We start from the raw sequence: 18761 nt of genomic DNA, 5'->3' as shown, positions 1-18761 counted from the left end.
CTGTGCACCCTTGCAGTATGGTTAGCAAGATGACCATTCAGGAATTTTGAAATTTTAAGTCCTCTTTAGCTAATTTGGACCCCAGGAAGGCTATTATGTACAATCCGTATTTTGAAAGTATTGGAAGATTTTTAAAACATGATCCTTGGAGTACTGTCTTGGGGCTGACACCATGCGCCTCGGAAAGAGTGAGCCCTGCGTAGGTGTAGAGAGAGGACAGCTCGCCCTGAGAGCAGTGAACTCAATGCGCACAGGCCTTTTGACCAAGAGTTCAAGTGGTGATCTGAGGATGTGCAACAATTTGACTATTCCGGTGCTCATTACAGTGTCATTTATGTTAGTGGCAAAACGAAAACAGCCTAGGTAGATAACAATAGTAATTAAACAAGTAGCACTATGTACTCAAATGATAGAGCAGCATGTAGTGGTTGACGATGACGCTAACGGAGACGCACCGCATCCTGTTGGCTGCGACTCGCAGCCACCCTGTGGCACAGGGTGAAGCAGGCCTGGGCCAGAGCCTCGTGCTGCCCCTGCATGGCAGGCAGCAGTTTCAGACTGCTGACCTTGCATTCAGTCGTCTATGCTTAGCCCTCCACCACTGGGCTCCTTTCCTGTTGTCTTTACTACGCAGTCTTCCGTAAGACACATTCCTTGTTACAAAGGGGTTCAAAAGAAACCCTTAGAAATCTGCATCAAGGGAAGAGCCTTTCCATTCCTCTTTCCTGTTAAGTATGAGACCAGAGAGAGTGATCTCCACTGGACTACAGACTTGTTGGTGAGAAAGCCCCAGTAAGTTGCCTATCATTAGACAAAGACAAGATCCAAGCCAATTACAATGAGAACAACTTAAATATACACATATTGTTTTCCACATGAACATTTCCAATCGGATTTGAGGAAATTTTAAGATATGGAGCAAACATTGGAAGAGGGCCCTGGACACTTTCAAAGTAGGAATGTCAGCTGTGCTCGCCACCCTCCATTGGCCCGGTTTTTGTTTCGACCTTTGACCTCTGCCAAGGTTTCCCTCCTCTTCTTTCTCGATCGCCACCACAATCAAGGGCATAGGTGAAGCCACAAAGTTGAGTGAGCTACTCCCAGTGAAGTGCAATAGAATAATCAAAGAGATGCCCACAATTAGGGAGACGGAGAAGAATATAAGAAGTAGAAGTCGACTGATACGCCTAAAGCAGCCCGGGGGAGGTGGCAATTGTAATTACAAGAGTGAATGCTCCATGCTCAATGCCAAGAAGAGACATCCTTTTGTCTGTTGACTTATACATTCCTATTGGAAGGGCGGGAGCCTTGCTTGGACTGGAGAAACGAGTTGTCCCCAGTGTGCCAGGCGATCCCACACATTGCCTGGAGACCCTCGGATGACATAACCCCTGTGCCTGTGCGAAGCTGAGCAGGGGTCCCTTGATCTGCACATGTGAAAATCGGGGTGTGCACAGCCTTGGCGTGTACTAGGAAGCACCAGCTGAAATGGTCTGTACAAGAGAGAGGGGAAGCTGGGTTCACTCACGATGCCCCAGTGGGTCACACTGCTTAGCACTCACAGAAGCCAAGTCCTGGGGGGCAGGCCCGGGACTCAAACGGTGCCCCCTCCCGCGTCCTCATGCCTTCTCTGCCCTGCCTAGCTCACATCACTCTCTGGTCCTACTATGTGTTTGGCCCTCGGCGCTGCATTCCCTGGGCTCAAGCTGACAGATGGAAGGAGGAAGAGGAGGATTATACTTACTGGCTCTTCAATTCAGGTCCTGGTAAGACTAAATTAGATCGTATCCCCATGTCTGAACCAACACTGTGGTTAGGGAAAAGTGTGAGTTAACTGCTTAAATCTGGTTAATGTCCACATCATGGGGCTTGGAGTAGAATGCTCCTGACTGACCTCAGTTCTACCTTACAAATTGGATTAGACCAGAGCATACACACCACTACAGATAAGACCCTGAAACACAGGGAATCCAGGATAGATAAACCCCTCAGGGCCAACAAGAAGAGTAGAGATACCAGGAGGATTAGGGGAGGGTGTAGGGAGAGAAGGGAATCCATCACAAGGATCAATCTAGAACCCTACCCCAGGGGGGACAGGTAACGGAAAAGTGGGTGAGGGGCAACGGAGGACGATGTAAGATATGGAAAAAATAATCTATAACTTAACAAGGGTTCGTGAGGGAAGGCAGGCAGGGGAGAGAGGGGGAGGAAATGGACAGCTGATATCAGGGGCTCAAGTGGGAAGAGAATGCTTTGAAAATGACGATGAGGGCATATGTGCAAATGTGCTTGACACATTGGAGGAATGTATGGATTGTGATAAGAGATGTAAGAGTCCCCAGTAAAAGTATTTTAAAAACAAACAAAAAACACAAAGGGGCTGCGATGTGGATAGCAAGAGATACATACCCCGCCCCCCCCCCACCTAAGAGTCATATCTACCCAGTGACCCTCCTCACCTTTCATGGTGGTTGTGTGGACGGAGGGAGCATGCTGCGTTCTGCTGAGGCACTGTGTTTTAAGAGTTGGCAGACTTCCTTTCAGTTTGTACAGCCAAGTCCGTCTTAGATTTCCATTTTCTTCCTAATCTATATGCTGCTGCTTGTCTCAGCTCCAGAGGGTCAGTAAGGTAATTGAGCAGCTCCCCAGATTCAAACTCGTGAAGATGCACATGGCTTTGTGGCTCGTGAGGCCCCAGACTATATCCCAACTCGATGGCTTTCGTGATGGCCATGGAGAACAAGGGAAGAGCCTTGGGGAGATGAACATGTAACTGTTCTCACTGCAAGCAAAGCATGTGCGAGTCCTAGTCCATGCCCATGGGGTCATAGCCTTCTTCAGTTTGGACGTCAGCCACGAACACCTCGGAGGTTACAGAGTCGGTCAACCACAGTGATCATAGGCCAGCTGCTTTTTAATATCTTCTGACCGAGCCAGGAGCTAGTGTCACGACAGCCTTCTTACCTCGGAGGTCACACGCTCCCACTCAGGTTCCCCTGGCTGCTGAGGTGCAGCCGGGTGGCAGAGCTGTGACTGACACCCGGGCTGCCTGCGCTCCAAGGGCCCAGCTGTTCTGCCAACCCTCCCTCCTCCCGGCATTCTTTGTTGTCCCCACTACTCCACCCCACTGTTCTTCACCTCCCTTCCTCTCTCTTTCATCCCTCCTTACTTCTTCTTCCTTCCTTTTCCCCACCCACTCATCCTCTGTCCATCTGTCCACCCATCCACTATCCAACAGATTCTTAGTGATTTCTCACCATGAGCCAGGCCTAGGTCTAGGACAGGCGTCCTCAATCTGCGTACGGCCCATGGACCACATGCGGCCCACCGAGGACATTTATCCAGCCCACCGGGTGGTTTTTTTCTTCAAAATAAGATAGGTGCAGTGTGCATAGGAATTTGTTCATAGTTTTTTTAAACTATAGTCTGGCCCTCCAAGGGGTCTGAGGGACAGTGAACTGGCCCCCTGTTTAAAAAGTTTGAGGACCCCTGGTCTAGGATTTCATGATCTAACGATGACTAAGATATTTATCTAGCTCCTGTGTGGCTCTTGAGTTCGTATGTGCAGAGGTAATAATAAATTTTAAAAGGAAGTTATAGCTTGTTAACAATGCAAAATGGTGATACAGAAAGACACTTGTGGTGAAGACCAGGACGCCTCGCATAGTCTCTGTTAAAGGCCGAAGGGTGTGTAGGACTCGGGAGGAAGGGGGCAGTCAGAGTTGGCCTGTAGGGGGGAGGGGGGCAGAGCATCCCTCAGCCGGAGGAAGCAGGCCCCCCCCCACCAAAGTCCTCAGGGCGAGCAAGGCCCAGCCCGTGGGAACAGCAAAGCACCTGATTTGCACTTGCGGCTTATTCTGGAAAGGAGTAAGGGGACCCACGTGAAACTGGGGAGCCCCAGTGGAGCAATATGGTGGCTTGGTCTGGGGTGGCAGCATTGAATGGACCTGGGGCAGAACCAGCATGGCCCAGTCTTAGCTCGTCAGAGATTTTTCCCCTGCTTGACTTAGAGGTTTTGGAGTTTGAGCCAATTAATAGAATTTCCTCTGTTGGTGGAGGAGTTGGGCTCTTTATCCACATTGCTTCATGAAGAATAATGATGGATTATAAATGCACGCATCCATAAGGAAAAAGAAGGAACACAAGGAGCCTTTGCAGCAAGCAGGGATTTATCGCTCATTCATGAGGCCCAGGCAAGGGGCCAGTTTTACAAATGGAATAAACATATGTAGGACATGCTTTTTTGTTTTACACAGTTGCCAGGAAAATGCTTTGTTTCCCATTTGGTCTTTACATATCTCATAGTGAAATGTGTTGTTTTGATCAATCGATTTTTAATGGGAGTTTACCTGTGAGAGTCCACTCTGCCCTGAAACCGGATTGAGCTAGAGGGAAGCAGGTCCCCTCAGTCGCCCTGTAGTTGTGTGAAACTGGGTGATCCTGAGGGGGAACAAGGGGAGGGAGAACAAAGCCACTTCCTCCCCCACAATGCCTGCAAGCTTGCTGGCTGTTCACACACCTCCTTTGTCTAACATCAGGGACTCAGCGCTCAGGAATGTTTCCTTCTGCCTCAGGGCTTTGAGGTTTCTTTCCCTGGACTCTCTGGGCACTTCCCCCCTGATCCCTGAGGGAGGTCACACCCCAGGCCTCAGACCCCAGACTCAGCTCCTGCCTTCTCCCTTCTCCAGCAGTACCCCACTTGTGCTCAGTGACCACGCCCAGCCCTCCTTCCACCCCTGCCTCACTTACCCAGCGCCCACTCTCCACCTTCCTCTGCTGAGCCAGACACCGCAGACGTTTTCTTCCAACATGCTGTTGGGTTTTTGTTTTTTTCTTTTAATTGTTCACTAGGTGAATTTCTATAGAACAGATCATCGTTTTCATTCACTGACCATTCAGACACCTTTCTTTTCAACTCATCTTGCAATCCCTCTGTGCACCAGGCCTCCTCCCACCTCCTCCCTGTGTTCCCCTCCTCCTCCCTTCCTGCCCTTTTGAACTTTGTCCTTTTGTAAATACTGCCTTTCCATCTTCAGTGAGTGATTAAAATAACACCGGAGCGAGTCTGTAACGGAGGACCATACTCTTGGGAGGCACATGCGTCTCTACACAACCAGCAAGCCTCATCTCTTTCATGATAGTAAATTTTGTTCCAACAGATTTCTTCTCTCTCGGGAAATGGCATCTCCAATTTTGCATGTGCCCAAGCCAAAATTATCAAAAGCGTCCTCAATTCCTCTGTCTGCATGCACGGCGTCATCCGGTATGTAAGCTCGGCTGCTAAGTGGACCTCACGGCCAGCGTGCGTCTTGTCTAGATCAGGAAGGGCCTCCGCAGCCTCGCTTCTACTAGCCGGGCTTGGTTGCTCTTTGGCAGTGTGCCCTAGTGGTTTCCTCATTTGCAAAGCTAGCATGGTAGTAGGACATATCGACGAAGGCTTCTATGAGTTTTCCGAGAGGCAGTCTAGGTACAGTGATTCGGACTGTGGGTGGCACAGGGTAAGAGGTCGGCCTGCCCCTCCTGCTGCTTCTAACACTTGTCCCGCAGGCAGCTCCATCTTCAGGGCTGTGGCCATGGTGTCTGCTTCCCAGGCAGCCGAGCAGAGGAAGTCTTTCTGAAGATACTTCCTGGAAACATCACAGGCACGCACATCTGCTTAAGCACAAAGGGGTCGCTTGGCCTCACCTCACACACCCACGGTCCTTTCTCGTTGAGCAGCGCCCCACGAGGTCAGCAGTTTGAACCCCGGTTACTCTGTGGGAGGACGATGGTGCTGTCTCCTCCTGAAGAGACTTCGAAGAGTCAGCTCCCCTCTGGTCTATGGGCCTGCTGTGAGTCCGAATGGACCCACTGACAGGAAGGGAAGCCACAGGTCCTTTCTCTGATACTAATCAAAGGGGGCAGCGGGCAGGCAGTGCACTGTGCGTAGGGGTGGGGGGGGGCGACAGTAGGAAGGCCCGTGAGGGGGCGCATACAATGGGAAAGGTCCCACAGCTTCTTGGGGAAGAAAGAACACACCAGGCCAGGGTTGTGGAGAGAGTTCCAAAGTGTGGCCACAGCCAGTGTAAACGTCCTGCCACAGGAAAGGGCGTGGGTAATGTTCGTGACCCTCATTTACCTTGTGCCAAGAGCGGGAGTAGACTGGATTCGCTGTCCTCCAGACCCCCCAACTAAGGAGCAGGGCCCGCATTCCCCATCCTCCATTTCTCTGATGAGCTATCCCCCCACAGAGAGAGTTTGCACACTCTTCAGGAGCTTGTGCTGATAGGAGCACTGCTTGGTCTGTGTGAGCAAGAGCGTGGCAAGCCTTATAGTTGGCACGGGGGTGGAGGCAGCACAGAGACCTGACTTCAACCTTGAGCTGGGTAACCTTGGCAAAGCACTTAGCCATTCTGAGCAGCGCCAGTTTCTTTCTTTGTAAACTTGGGACAGTGCTAATCCCTAACCCAGGGAGCTGTTATGGGCACCCAGAGAAATGAGATGAGTAAAGCTTCCTGCCGCCGTGCACATTCTGTGAACAGATGTCACCTCCGTGGATATCACCCTCGTCCTCCTCCTCATTCTCCCGGGTGCCTCTGACTCATTTCCCGTCTTCCCCGTGATCAGATGCTGAGATACTGAGGACCCCAAAGAATGCGCAGCCCCAGCGCGGGCCACAACTGGTCCTCCTCTTACTCCTCGTCCCCAGAGAGTCTTTCCTCCACCTTTTCTTGTAATTGGCCCAGGCCCCGTACAGCTGGGTAGAGAACCATGCCGTCAAGTGGTGGTGGTTCTGTAAGGAAGCAAAGGCTGCCTGGTCCAGGTGCCTTGAGAAATTAGTGAGGAAACGGAGCTTGAGAGGTGGAGCCTGGCTGAAAATGTGGCTTCGAAGTAGAAAAGCTATCGAGAAAAGAGAGTGGAGAGAAAGAGTAATGGCCTCACCTTGCTCACATATCCTAAAGTGCATAGCAGGCATGGGGAACCCCAAAGATTTCAATCTGTCCTTTGGTAGAGATAATGTCTTTTTCTCTGGAAAGCAGTCGCCTTAGGTCAGAGGGCGCCCCATAGATTCAAGACACATATCCCAATAGTCTTACCTTGGCATCAGTTCAGAGGATACTCAAGGGAGCAGTTACCTTCTTTGACTAGTGGAGCACTAGTCACAGCTCACAGAATCACAAGCATGCACACAGTTCTCACGGGGCAGGTGATCAAGAAAGCAATGCCAAACACTTACATTACACGAAGAAAAGGTATCCTTGGACCTTTAGACACCATTCGACGTCATCAAGTCCAGCCCGGTGGCCAGCAGGCCTGGTTCTCCCCCAGGGCTGTCCCGTGTGCCAGTCATGGATGCGTGTGAAGGATGTGTCCGGGGAGTAGTTCCCGAGCTGTTGTGTCTGTGGTGGCAGACGATCGATCCAACTTTGTTTTGTTCTATTCTGAACCTCTTGCGCATGGGTCCAGCCTGTTTAGGGCCTTGAGAGCGGTCATTTCTGCTCCTTCCAAGCGCCAGGAGGAGAGTTGCTCTTTGTTCTCATGAGCTATTTTTTGAGGAAAAGAGATGTTTTGTGGAGAGTTTGGGGGCATTCTTAAACAGGAGACATCACCACAAAGCCCTACTCTCTCATTTTCCTTCCCAAGATTCTTCTCATGTGTTACAATGCTGAGTCCAGGGAGGTGTTTCCTGCTTGGCCAACATAAAAGTGAGAGAGAGAGAGAGAGAGAGAGAGAGAGAGAGAGAGAGAGGCAGGCAGGCACCTCTCCTCCCAGAGAGCCCTGCCAAGTCTGGCGGTTTGTGCAGGACCTCACTTTTTTAAATTTGTTTTCCAGTTCATCACGCATGTCGCCCCACAGCCCTCTGCTCATTGCCTGGGTCACAAGCTGTGATCCAGTACAAATGCTTTCCTAAGGAAACATACGTTTCTCATTCCGTAAGGCTGGTGGCTCCCAGGCTTTTTTCAATGCGTGAAAAGACACTTCATATTTAAGAAAACATTCTGTGATTCCTCATTTTAGATTCACTTTCTCACCTCTTGATACATTTTGGGTGAGCTCTGGAGAAGCATCAGAGAGACGCAGTGAGATTCCTTTCTGAACAGCGACAGCCACAGCTCTGTGGAAGGAACCAGGGAAACAAGGAACAGCAAGCTGCACCCTCGTCCTAGAGGAGGCGCTGCTGGCTTTAGGAGCACTGGGCACCGAGTGGGGGAGATTGGGTCTGCCCACCCTGCAGCAGAGCATTCTGGAGACATCATCTTTGGGACTCAGGGCTCACTGGGTTCTTGGGCTTATCCATTCTCCCCCTGGCTGGAAGCAGAGGGTCAAGAACGCACAGTCTTCATGCCAGTGAAGAGCCTGCTTTGCTGGCTTAAAAGATGAGGGAAGACAGTATTCAAATACGTTGTCTGTTTGGTTGTTGTGCATTTTCCAGCATGTAGGATGATGTTCTAATCTCTAGAGAGTCAGGGTATGAAGTCTCCTGTCACAGTTTTCAAATGTTTACGGCCTTGATTACTCTGTGAATAGAATTTACATAATCTAAGTCAGGTGACCCAGCTCTGTAGTTTATTATCTGTGAGACATTGTACGATTACCTGACCTCTGAGTCAGGTACTGGTTTTTATCTGTGAAATGGAATAGTCAGAGTCTCTCTTACTGGGCTGCTGTCATTTAATGAGAGAAAGCTTAGCCCTGAGCCTGATATCAAGTTCACATTTGGTAAACGGTGGTCTCTAGGATGAGAAAAAGTCATGGTAATGACTTATTTCCTGAATTTGATATTTAATGCATAGATACTGTTAATTACATTCTGGAAAAATGCTTTTCTAAACAGGGCATGCTATAATGGCAGTCATAACGACGTGCTGTGTGGTATTAACCACATCCTAAGAGTCTCTTTTATTTAGAAATAAAGACAAATATGCCTGATATATGGCCATCTGTTCCCACATACCTGTAATTTCAGTTCATTGCCTGTGGCATTGCGAAAGACATTGTGTCTTATTCTATGGACTGACGGACTACCTTCCCATTGTTCTTAAAACATCAGCTTTACTTTAAACGTACAAATCCTTGTGCGTGTTTCCTTAAGCCCCAATAAAGGGGAGGATTATAGGCCACTGTCAAAGAAAATGTGACTTTGAAATCAGGATATTCTTCTAACAGTCTTGCTTTTACGTGGCCTGGCATCTCCCCCTTAGCACTAGTGACATGTGAGTTGGGTCGTGCTTGGTTTGGGGGAGCTCTGCTCTGCACTGTGGGACACCTGGTGGCATCCCCGGCCTCTACTCCTAAAAGAAGCCAGCACCAACCCTTCCGCCATCTCCTGGCTCGGACAGCCAGCGGTGTCCACCGTCAGTCCATCGCACCCAGTGGTGAGCTACTGGCCTACAGAAAGAGGGAAGGGGATTGTGGGATTGTGCTCTTTGGCTCACTGGACAGACGCAGGAGGTTGCCACTTGGCCTGGGACATGACAAGTCCCAATACAATACAACACACCACTGCCACACTCCGAGCTTCTCTGTGGCTCCCGCAGATCCCGACCATGGCGCAGGAAGCCAGCCCCGCAGCATTACTTTGGGGAAGAGCGCTAGTTTATTTCCCTAGATTTTGCCCCGTGGTGGTTTTCCAGGGGCCACCTAATGAAATTTCACAGGTCAAACTAACGTCTGATGTAATGACTGCTTCTTTCTGTTCTTTTATTCCTTATTTTCCAGCTCCCCCAGGCACAAAAGGTAAACGCTTTTACATCTCATCCTGGTCCCCCCAGCCCACAGGTGTGCATGTCGCCATAGTGTTGCATATTGGGCACCGTGCTTGACGAGTGAAACGGTCTCGCACACTGCTTCAGAACCCTGAAGTGGGGCAAGAACAGAGAGGTCCACCGACTCACCCTCCCCCCTGCCCGCCCCCCCAGCCAGCCTGGTCCTACCAGTGACGCCCTGTGGCCCCTGGTCTGTGGGCCGGTCCATGCCCGCAATGTAGCTGATACGATTTCTCAAGTAATAAGTCACGAGCAAGTTTGCAACATGCCTTCAGGCATAGAATCCAGGGCCTTGCCTGGGCTAATGACCTGGGCAGGCAGGCGGAGGGAGTGTGGCCAAATTTAGACCCCAGGCTCCTCTGCCAAACCTTCCCCAAACTCCCCTGGGTCAGTCATTGCCAGTGCAGCTGCTCTGCTGCCGCTCCCACCTCCCGGGTGACCTCAGAGACCACTCTTGGGTGGAGAAGCGTTCTTGTCCCGGCCAGACCCTTTCACTGGTGCGCATTGTCTGTCTGCGATGACCTGGCTCCACCGTCGAAGTGTTCTCTGTCCGTGTGGTTGCCGTGCTGGTTGCTGTCGTCACCATGGCGTGTCACTGTCTCTTGAGGACAGTCACAGCACTACACCTTGTCATGTGATGCCTGCTGCCTTGTTCTTGGTGTGTTTTACGCACTCCAGCAAGACTCCCAGGAGACACAGTGGTTTCTGGGGGACACGTGCAGGCTGGCCACGTGGAGGGAGGGCACCCTCACGAAACTGATGCCGTTCCCCCCACACTTGCGGTCTGGAACCGGGAGGATCGGTGCCTTCATGTTTCCTTCCACAAGAGCAGTCAGTACACAGTGGCCAGGGATCTCTCCACTAGCTCTATGAGGCGAGCCCTGCCGGTGTGGGGAGTGGCCTGCGGCAGTGTTCGATTGCACAGCAGAGCCTCAGGAGAGGGGTGAACACTTCGTGATGAGTTACAGCATGTGAGGAGAGCACACGCGTCAAGGGTAAACCCACAGTCAGACGTCCAGACGGTTTGGAAGGCTCAGCCTCTTTGACAGCAGATGCTTCCTTGACTGCAAACATTTGAAACTTCTTTGTAAAGAGTCTTAAGCAAAGGTGGTGCCTTCACCCACTGGAATTTATTTCTCAACTTTCCACTGATGGATTTACAAAGCGTTCCTGTTGTAGACGATCCCCCATCAGTGTGAAGTGCCATCAGTCATGGAATTCAGAACAGATCAGCACAGACTAAGGTCGTAAGCGTTGCAGCTGGGCAGATGTTTGTGTGATTGCACTTGGCTCGTCACACTCTTTCCTTCTGTCAAAATGGACTGACTCGCCGCGTGCCCTAGGCGTGAGGCCATGCTTCTCAGTGTGATCATGCCAACTCCAGGACCAAGGAAGGTACCCCACAGCTTTCTTACCTCTTTTCTGGACTCCGAAAGATGTTAGCTAGCCCGAGGGCCATGCTCTGGAGCTCCTTCATAGCGAGGGTTTCACCTTCTGTTCCCCACCAGGGCTACAGGTGATCTGCTTTGGATTAAGGTAAAGAAAGGTACTTATTTTTAACTAACATTTTATAAAATGTTATAACCTGTATGAAATCTTTTCAGAGACCATTGGGATAGTTTCTGGGCAGTTCTGTTCTTTGGCGAAAGAGTTTGAATGTAAATGTCAAGTTCCCAGGGTGTCTCAAACCAAAAGTATCCACTGCCATAGAGTTCATGCTAACTCAAAGTGACCCTGTAAGACAGGGAAAGACTGCCCCGTGGGTCTCCGAGACTGTCAGTCTTTGCGGGAGTCATGAGCCCCATCTTTGTTCCCTCAAGTGGCTGGTGGTTTCAAAATGCTGACCTTGCAGATGCAGCCCACCTCATGACCACTGTCCCCATAAAGTGTGCAAAGCTGAGGGGAGGCGTGCTGCAGATGGCGTGCATCTTCCTTGGGGTTGCTAGTCCCCACCCGATGACGTCTCTGCATCCCTGTCCCTGCTCCCACTCGCTCCTCTTCACTCTCCAGGATTGTCTGAGTGACCTCGGCAGCGACCTCTGCTAGAAGGATGAGGGCCTCACAGGTGCCAATGACTTTCAACGGCATGTGCTGTCTTACTGCTTGACCAGCTAAGGACTGTGGTGAATTCGAGTCCAGCCCCCTTTTGTGATGGTGGGCAGGTGATTTCACCTCGCTGAACCTAACACACCTGGTTTTCACCACCGGGAGAACGACGCTCCCTGTTGTTCTCAGTGTCGTTCTGAGAGTTCCACCTCTTACTTGTGCCTAGCACAGGTCCTGACACCTGATCCATGTTCACAGCCCAAGGGCCCCGCCACCTGTTGTCACCGTCTGGCCCCTGTTGCTCCCAAGCAGGTTAGGAGAGCAGCCTTGAGGGAGGGGGTGCTAAGCCGAGCCCCGCCCCCCCAGCACTTTCTGGTTCTGACTCATTTGACCCCGCACCCCGCCCCCTAAAAAGGCATTTGGTGACCCTATCTCACCAGAATCTTCGTCTATGAACTGATTGAACCTTTGCACACAGAGCCAGAAAAAAAATGGAAGTTGGCCTTTCAAACCCAACAGAGCAAAGACTTCGGGGCGATACTTTGAACTACTTTCCCCGCTGTCTGTTTCGCCATCTGTGGACATGACTGTAGTGAGCCCCTTCCAAACCTAAGACATGGTTGTGCTGGGGGTAAAGGGAATGATCCTCAGCTCCTTCTCTTTGGCCTGCCTTTCACATGAGGTCATGAGCTCCCACATTGGACCACGTGCGTCGGGATTTGTGCTATGTTTTTGTTGGAATCTGTCTTTGTATCATCTACAACTGCTTTCTCTACAAATATTTTAAGTAGTCATGTCTCTGTAAACATGCTTATTTTCCTCTCTTGGCTGATCTACAACTAAATATGTCCCATTGGAGTGCCCCACTTGTGTGTAGCAGCCATTAATAATTGTTGCTTATAAGGTATGGGTTTCATGACTTTCATGTACTGAGGATCTTCGCAACACATCCTGTAGTCCCTCAGGGCTGTTTTCTGCAACAATGTGTTTGCACATTTTATTTTGTTCTGTTTCACTTGTGTTCCTTATGTACTTCTTAGAGTAGTCCTCCACATGTCTACCTTTTACGTAACCTTGGGCTGGTACCAGCTGGTGGCATCTCCCATGAGTGCTAAGTACTCTCACTAGGGATGCAGTCCTACTTTGAAATCGACGTAGCATCACAGGCCCGTCCTGCGAGCCTTCACAGGACTGTCCTTTTGGGTAGAGAGTCACCTGCTTTCTCCCGTATGTTGAGTGTCTGAATCAGCCCTCACAGAGATATGTTTGTGATGGAGGCTTGTCTTTCTTCCCAGACATGGTCCTTGTTGGCGTCTATCGAAATAGTTGAGAGATCTCTTCCCTACCAATACCAGAGCAGAATTACCAGACACCATTTGAAAGTGTATTTCCAGTGGTCATGGCTGGAAAACCTTTTTTCAGTTTTTCCAAGCTGCAAATTCTAGTAGACTGTCGACAGGAATTAAACAGTGGGTGTTCGCTGAATGGTTAATTTAGTCACTGAAGAGCTTGGTCAGGGGGTTGGCTATTTTAAAGTAAGAAGTACTCTTTGGGTTATTCCAAATTGGGCGCTTTATGAAAGGTAATGTCTCCAGTCTCTGGTACCCACCGCTCCACTCCGCATTGCATTCCTACAGCTTTGGGATTTACCATGTCTATTGCGTGAGGGCTTCGTGGGCTCTCCACACCTTGACCGGCACTGCATTGGTTAAGATCAGCCTCAAAGTGCTGAGCAGGCAAAGCATGTTCTCAAAACCATCGCTAAAGAAAACCATATTGCTCATCCTGTTTGGAACAGCACTGGATGAACTCAGGGCTGCAGAGCCTGGCAAACTGGTCCCTGTAGTTGCTGGACCAGTGTTGTCTCCTGTTGGGAAGAGCTTCCCTTGCCTCCTTGAGCAAGCACAGCGGGCTCTGCGGTCTGTTGTTCTGTGCCTGCTGTTTAACTCACGGGAGGACTCAGGAGGGCATAAACCAGCTTCGGCCAGGCAGGTCGAGTTCTAGAGCATCTTTCAGGCTGGAACTGCTCTGTTAGCATCCCTCCTCCGCTGAGAGGAAATAGCATCCTGGTCCATTGGTATTGTCTTTGTTTCCTTGTGTATATTTGGCAGGTGGGGAGGGATAAATGGAAGTCTGCTTGTGTGTAAAGTTCTTTCGACCCCTTCTTCTCTCTACTCTTCTATTTTTCCCCCCAGGGGGTGGAGGTGGTTTTGTTTTGTCCTCTGGTTACTGCCAGTGGATTTGGGGCTAACTCTTATCTCAGTGTGATCAGCTTTCATCAATGGCAGAGCCTCATTGATCATCCTTTCTCAGTCTGTCCTTTGAAATGCTGAATGCACTGTCATTGCAAAGAAGCCATTAAAAGTCTACACAGTTGCCGTTTTCGTAGAACTTTGGTCAAGTGACTGTAGTGTTTCATGACAGTGACATAACCCACAGAATCAACGGCCACTGAAGGTCAGAACTGAGAGGGAGAGCTGCGTGCTTTTGGTCCTGCTTGGTGACTCATTTGCATTTGCTCGTATTTGCTTTGTGTGCAGACTCCTGGTCTTGCTTTGATGACCCTCCTTTTCCTCTGGGGCGGCCACTTGATAGGCACTTCTGCCGGGCACCTTGAGGTCCACCCCCAAGCGGGGGATATCCAGGTTGGTAGTTTTTACCTCCTGCAAGCTGATAGCAGCCTATGGTTTAAATGAGCAGACCATCTATTTGATCTGCTGATGAAGAAGGCGGGATCCAGAGACACCAGAGTGAGCCCAACTCATCTGCTACTCCAGTGGCCGGTGGGTCCTCGGGAAATCGAGGGTGGTGCATTACACGGCCAAAGTGAGGGTCAAGGCAGGAAGCATGTTGCCCCTGCTCTGGTAGGTCTGTGGGAGCGTGTCTGGGACTGAGGGCGTGGGCAGGCCCTCCTGCTGCCAAGGAAGGGGGCTGGGCGTGAGTGGGGCGGGGGAGCTTTGCAAGTTTCATACCTGTGGGAGTTTGGGCTGACCCCTTTTCCATGGCCCTGTCCAACTCGGCATTTCAGACCTTACATTAATAAACGCAGGACCCTCGGAGGCAGCACACCTCCTCGCTGATTGGGAGTGCTGAGAGGTGCTGGCAAAAACCCTGGTTCCTTACTGAGGGCACCAGGGAGCGCTCTTTCTATGCAGGGCTTGATTTGCACTTCTGACTTAAAAGACACATTGGCTAATTTAAAATAACCCGATCATGTGTGTTAATGTACTTATATTAAATGAAATGTTTTAACTCATTGTCATATAGATCCAACCCCCAAACCCCCACACACTGGCCTGGAGTCCATTCCGTCTCGCGGCAACCCTATAGGACAGGCTAGAACTGCCGCTGTGGGTCCCGGAGGTTGTAACCCCTATGAAGATGAGCAACCCCATCTTTCTCCCAGAGAGCAGCTGGTGCATGTGTGGTTAATGAACCCACAGCACCACCAGGGCTTCTGATGGAGTCAAAGGGTTAGGAAGATGGAATTAAAAGATAGAATAATCTTTCCATAAATGATTTGAAACCTCCTATTCGAGGTGCTACAGCATCTATACCCTATTATAAGTCAAGAATACTGTAAGGTAAAAACAGGGATGATTTATGAGAAAGAATAAGGTTATTTACAAATTTTAAGTTTGTTTTCTTATATTATTCTTAAGCATGAAAAACTGTGTACTTTGTTTGTGTTTTCTTTTTTAAAAAAACAAGCCTGCAAACAGCCCGCCCCTTCACATGGATAGGGTGTGTGGACACGTCATTCCCCTGTGCATGCTTCCAGAAGCTCTCTCTCCTCCTGCCTGGACACGGAAGCTGGTCGCTTGCTTTCCTTCGTTGCCACCGGAGCTGTTGTTGGTTCACACCTCCACCTCCGAGCTGCTCGGAGCGGCCCTATTGAGAAGAGAACAAAACTTCTCCCGGGCCGGGCCCTCCTCACAGTGGTTACCTGTGAGCCCTTGGCTGCAACCGTTTTATCCATCTGCCTCTCTTGTCAGGGTCTTCCTCTTCCTCTCTGCCCTTCTCATTTCCCGAGCGTGATGTTCTTCTCCAGGGACTGGTCTCCCCTGACACGATGTCCACAGACCTGAGGCGAGGTCGTGCCATCCTTGCCCCTGGGTGTGCTTCTTCCAGGACAGGTTTGTTTGTGCTTTTGGCAGCCGGCTCGTTTCAGCACTCTTCACCACTGCAGTTCAGCAACTGCACCGATTCCCCTTCGGCCTTCTTCAGTCCGTGTCTAGCTTTCACATGTATTTGAGAAGCTGGAAAAGCTCTCAAAGTGTCGTCCTTGTTTTCGACACTTTAAAGTGGTCCTGTGGGGCAGATGTACCTCTGACAACCTGCCTTTGGGTCTCTCGATGGCGGCTTCCACATTGATTGTGGATCCAAGAATGGGTCTTCCATCATTTCCCCTTTTATCATGATGCTGCCAGTGGGGCGGAGTTGGGCTCGCACAGTGAGTTGTGATCCATGTGGAAGGCTGCAGTGCTTCCTGTTCTTGTCACTGTCAGCACACAGAACTGTGTCATTAGCACCTCACAGGTTGTTAATAAGCCTTCCTCAGCCCTGATGCCCTGTTCTTCTTCACATCGTCTAGCTTCTCTGAATTCTTTACTTAACATACAGATGGAATGCGTGAGTATGGTGAGAGGATACAACCTTGACGCAGACCCGTCCTGAGTTTAAGCCAGGTAGCATTCCCTTGATCTGTCCACACAGCTGTCTCTTGGTCCATGTCTAGGTTCTGCATGAGCACAGTGAACTGTTCTGGAATTCCCATTCTTCTCAAGGGTACCCATAGTTTGTTATGATCTATACAATTAAATGCCCTTATGTGGTCGAGAAAATGCAGTAAACATCTCTCTGGTATTCTCTACTTGTAGCCAAGATCCGTCTGACATCAGCAATGAGATCCCTTGTTCCTGTCCTCCTCTGAATCCGACCTGTACCTCTGGCAGCTCTGTAAGTTACTGCTGCAGTTGTTGGTGAATGATCTTCAGAAAAATGTTTTGCTTGCATGTGATATCACTGAAGTTGTTTTATAATTTGAGCAATTCTTTTGGGTCACCTTCCTTTGGAATGGGTACAAATATAGGTCTCTTCCAGTCAGCTGGCCTAGTAGCTGTCTTCCGTCTGTCTTAGCATGGGTGGCTGAGTGCTTCCTCAACCTGCTGGGACATTTCAGCAGGTTTTCCACAACTCTTGGCGCCTTGCTACTGGGCTGAGGCCTTCACGTCACCTGGCCCTTCTGGCTCCTGCCGTTGGTTCTTGACCATGGGTACAGCTTGAAATGGTTGAATGGTGACTGGTTCTTTTTGGTACAGTGACTCTGTGTAACTTTCCCACCTTATTTTGATGCTTCCCACGTTGTTAAATATTTTGTTCATAGACTCTTTCAATATCACAACTCAAGGCTTGAAGTTTTTCTAAAGTTCTCTCAGTTGAAGGTATGTTGAGTGTGTTTTCCCCTTTTGGTTTTGTGTATTTCATTATAATGCTCCACTCTGTCTTCTGGAGCTGTCATAGGGATCTCTGTTCAACTCTGACTGCATTATTTCTTCCGTTTGCCTTAGCTATTCTGTGATTAAAAGCCAAGTTCAGAGTCTCTTCTGATATCTACTTTGATCTTTCTTTCCTGGCTGCTTAATGATATTTGCTTTTTTTTCATTTATTATGTTCCTGTTGTCAACCCACAGCTTATCAGCCTACTGTGAATAGTGCCCAATGCATAAATCAGTTTTTAAGATGCTCTCAAAAGTCAGGAAGAAAATGCTGAATCTTGTATATTAGCTGTCATGGACTAGTTTTACTTTGCTTCAGCTTCAACCTAAATTTGAAAATGACCAATTAATTGATGGTCTGTTTCACTGTCTTGTTTTAACTGCTGATATTAAGCTTCTTCCTTGTCTCTTTCCATGATGTAGTTAATTTGATGTCTGTGTATTCTATCTGGAGAATGTATAATCACCAAGTGTATAATCACCATTTGTGTTGCTGAGAAAAAGTATTTGCAATGAAAAAGTCATTGGTCTTATAAAATTCTCTTAGTCTTTAGCTAAAAGAAAAAAAAATTTTTTTATGACTAAGGCCAAATTGTCCCTCTTTGTTTCCAACGTTTGTATCCCAGTCACCGACGATTGTCTATGCATCTCGATTGCATTTTGATCGATTTCAGACAGGAGACACAGGTAAAATTCTTCAATGCCTTCCTCATTATCTGTAGTGGTGGAAGAGCCCTGGTGGAGTAGTGGAGAGGCATTGGACTGCGAACGTGAGGTCAGTAGTTCCACTCCCGTAAAGAGGGGCAGTCTTGGGAACTCACAGAGCCAGTCCTACCCTGCCCTATAGGGTCACTCTGAGTCGGCATCAACTGGAATGCAGTAAGTTTTTGTGGCTGTTGCTTATTTAACTGTAGTGGTTAGTGCAGAACTTTGAATAATAGTTGTAGTGACTGGATTTCCTTGTATGCAGATACGTATTATACTACCTCAGCATTGTCTTTCAGAATGGATCTTTAAATGGCCTTTTTGGTGATGAATGTAATTCCATTCCTCTTGAATTTTTCATTCTCGGCATACTAAGCCATATGATTGTCTGACTAAGAATGGCCAATATTAGTCCATTTGAACTCACTAAGAAGAGCCAAAATGTCCATCAGTAGAAAAGTGATTACAGAAACCACTGCACTTTCAAAAAGAAAGTATTAGGATGCAATCACAAAACTGTACACTAAAAGGAGATTTCATAATGTGAGAAAATAAGTTTGGTTTCAGATCAGAACATAACAGCTTGTGTACAATATTTTCCTATTGTGTATATGTGTGTGTGTTTGTGTGTACACATACAAACATGAACGTAGATATGCTTGATAGTGAATGTTTTCCAATGGCAGAAGGACAAATATTTATTTTGTATTCTTGCTAAAACATTTCATGCTTTCCAAGTCATGTATAATGCACACCTATTAATTTT

The 18761-nt window shown here is 49.0% G+C and overlaps 1 protein-coding gene across 1 annotated transcript in view; it reads left to right on the top strand.

The window, feature by feature from the left end:
* CACNA2D3 (calcium voltage-gated channel auxiliary subunit alpha2delta 3) overlaps positions 1-18761 on the top strand; it is a 982973-nt gene that overhangs the window by 720609 nt on the left and 243603 nt on the right. Inside the window, exon 16 of the mRNA XM_004702433.2 lies at positions 9700-9717. Within this exon, the coding sequence (XP_004702490.1) occupies positions 9700-9717 (18 nt within the window). The remainder of the gene's footprint in view (positions 1-9699; positions 9718-18761) is intronic.

This window comes from Echinops telfairi, unplaced genomic scaffold, assembly GCF_000313985.2.
Source record: "Echinops telfairi isolate 266 unplaced genomic scaffold, ASM31398v2 ScPeMD7_31;HRSCAF=116, whole genome shotgun sequence".
NCBI classification, from domain to species: domain Eukaryota; kingdom Metazoa; phylum Chordata; class Mammalia; order Afrosoricida; family Tenrecidae; genus Echinops; species Echinops telfairi.
Note: the sequence above shows the minus strand (reverse complement) of the source record. Positions and strands in the feature narration are given on the sequence as shown.